Below are 1,219 nucleotides of genomic sequence, written 5' to 3' on the forward strand. Positions count from 1 at the left end.
GTACGCCGCCGTCCTCCAGATTGTACTGGACGGCCCTCGGGTCCGCGACGCCGGACATCTCGATGACGACGTGGTCGAAGGGCTTGCCGCGGTCCGCGCCGACCTGGACCAGGTCCTTGACGTTCCCGGCGAGCTCCAGCGCCGACGCGCCGCAGCAGACGCAGCCGTTCTGGAGCTCCAAGAGCTCGACCTCGGTCTCGTCGACGCCGACGAGCTCCTTGCGGATCACGGCGCCGTCGACGTTGACGGAGGCGACGTCGTTGACGACGACGGCGACGCGCAGATCGTCGCGGTTGTCCAAAATGCCCGTGAGCATGGACGTCTTGCCTACCAAGCGCGTCGGTAACGATGTTTCATCGTCAAAAGCTCTCGAAAATCGTCACGGCCGCAGGACGCTGCGTCTTGCCCGCGCCGAGGAAGCCCGACAGGAGGGTGACCGGCGGCATGGCGGCCGACGACGCCAACGCCCGGAGGCGCGGCTGCGCGCGACCGAGGGCGCGGAAGGCCGTGCCGGCCCGGGGGAAGAGGAGCGCGAACATCGGAGCCGCCGCGACGCGCATCGCTTGCAGTCGAGGGCGCCTGGTGTCCTTCGTCTGGCACGCGCGCTCGATGCCTCGAGCGCGCTGCTTCAACGTTGGCGTTGAAGTCTTTCATCACCAACCCTTAGATGATCGAGAAGGCGCTGTGCCCCTGGCTCGCGCGGGCGTTGCGCGCCGCGTGCGCCGCGTTGAGCGCCCGGCCCTCGCGCGCGAGGTCCGCGCCGCGGCCCGGCGGCGGGGCCGCGCCGGGCGTCCGCGGCCGGAGCTGCGTCGGCGGCGGCTCGTAGCGCGGCGGCCGCGGCGGGCCCGCGGCGCCGCCGTCGTCGCAGACGAAGTGGGCGACCGTGTCGTCGGCGAAGGTCGCGCGCGCGGCGACCGCGGCCGCGGCCGCGCCGGGCCCGCGCCGCGACGGCGACGCCGGGCTCGGCGCTTCGTCGACGTCCGCGACCAGCAGGCACCGGTGGGCCTCGCGCCGCCGCTGCGCGTCGTCGAGGGCCGCGCTCGCGTAGCCCGCCAGGCCCTCGACGGCGGGCGGGCGGTCCGCCGCGAGGACGGCGCGCGCGAGCGCCGAGACCCGGTCGCTCCCGACGCCGCCGCCGACGGACTCGACGAGCCGCGCCGCGTGGGCGGCGCCGACGTCGACGCCGCAGGACGCCAGCGCCCCCCGGACGTCGCCCTGG

The 1,219-nt window shown here is 75.1% G+C and overlaps 1 protein-coding gene across 1 annotated transcript; it reads right to left on the reverse strand.

Annotated features, from left to right (window-relative positions):
- Window positions 1-4: 4 nt before the first annotated feature.
- On the reverse strand, window positions 5-560 carry AURANDRAFT_69428 (hypothetical protein; the record flags this gene model as incomplete). Its single annotated transcript, XM_009045197.1, has 2 exons — window positions 5-327; window positions 395-560. Coding segments are annotated over 2 exons (489 nt in total), but the record flags the coding sequence as incomplete, so codon positions are not given.
- Between the last annotated feature and the right edge of the window lie 659 nt (window positions 561-1,219).

Source organism: Aureococcus anophagefferens, assembly GCF_000186865.1.
Source record: "Aureococcus anophagefferens unplaced genomic scaffold AURANscaffold_1752, whole genome shotgun sequence".
NCBI lineage: Eukaryota > Pelagophyceae > Pelagomonadales > Pelagomonadaceae > Aureococcus > Aureococcus anophagefferens.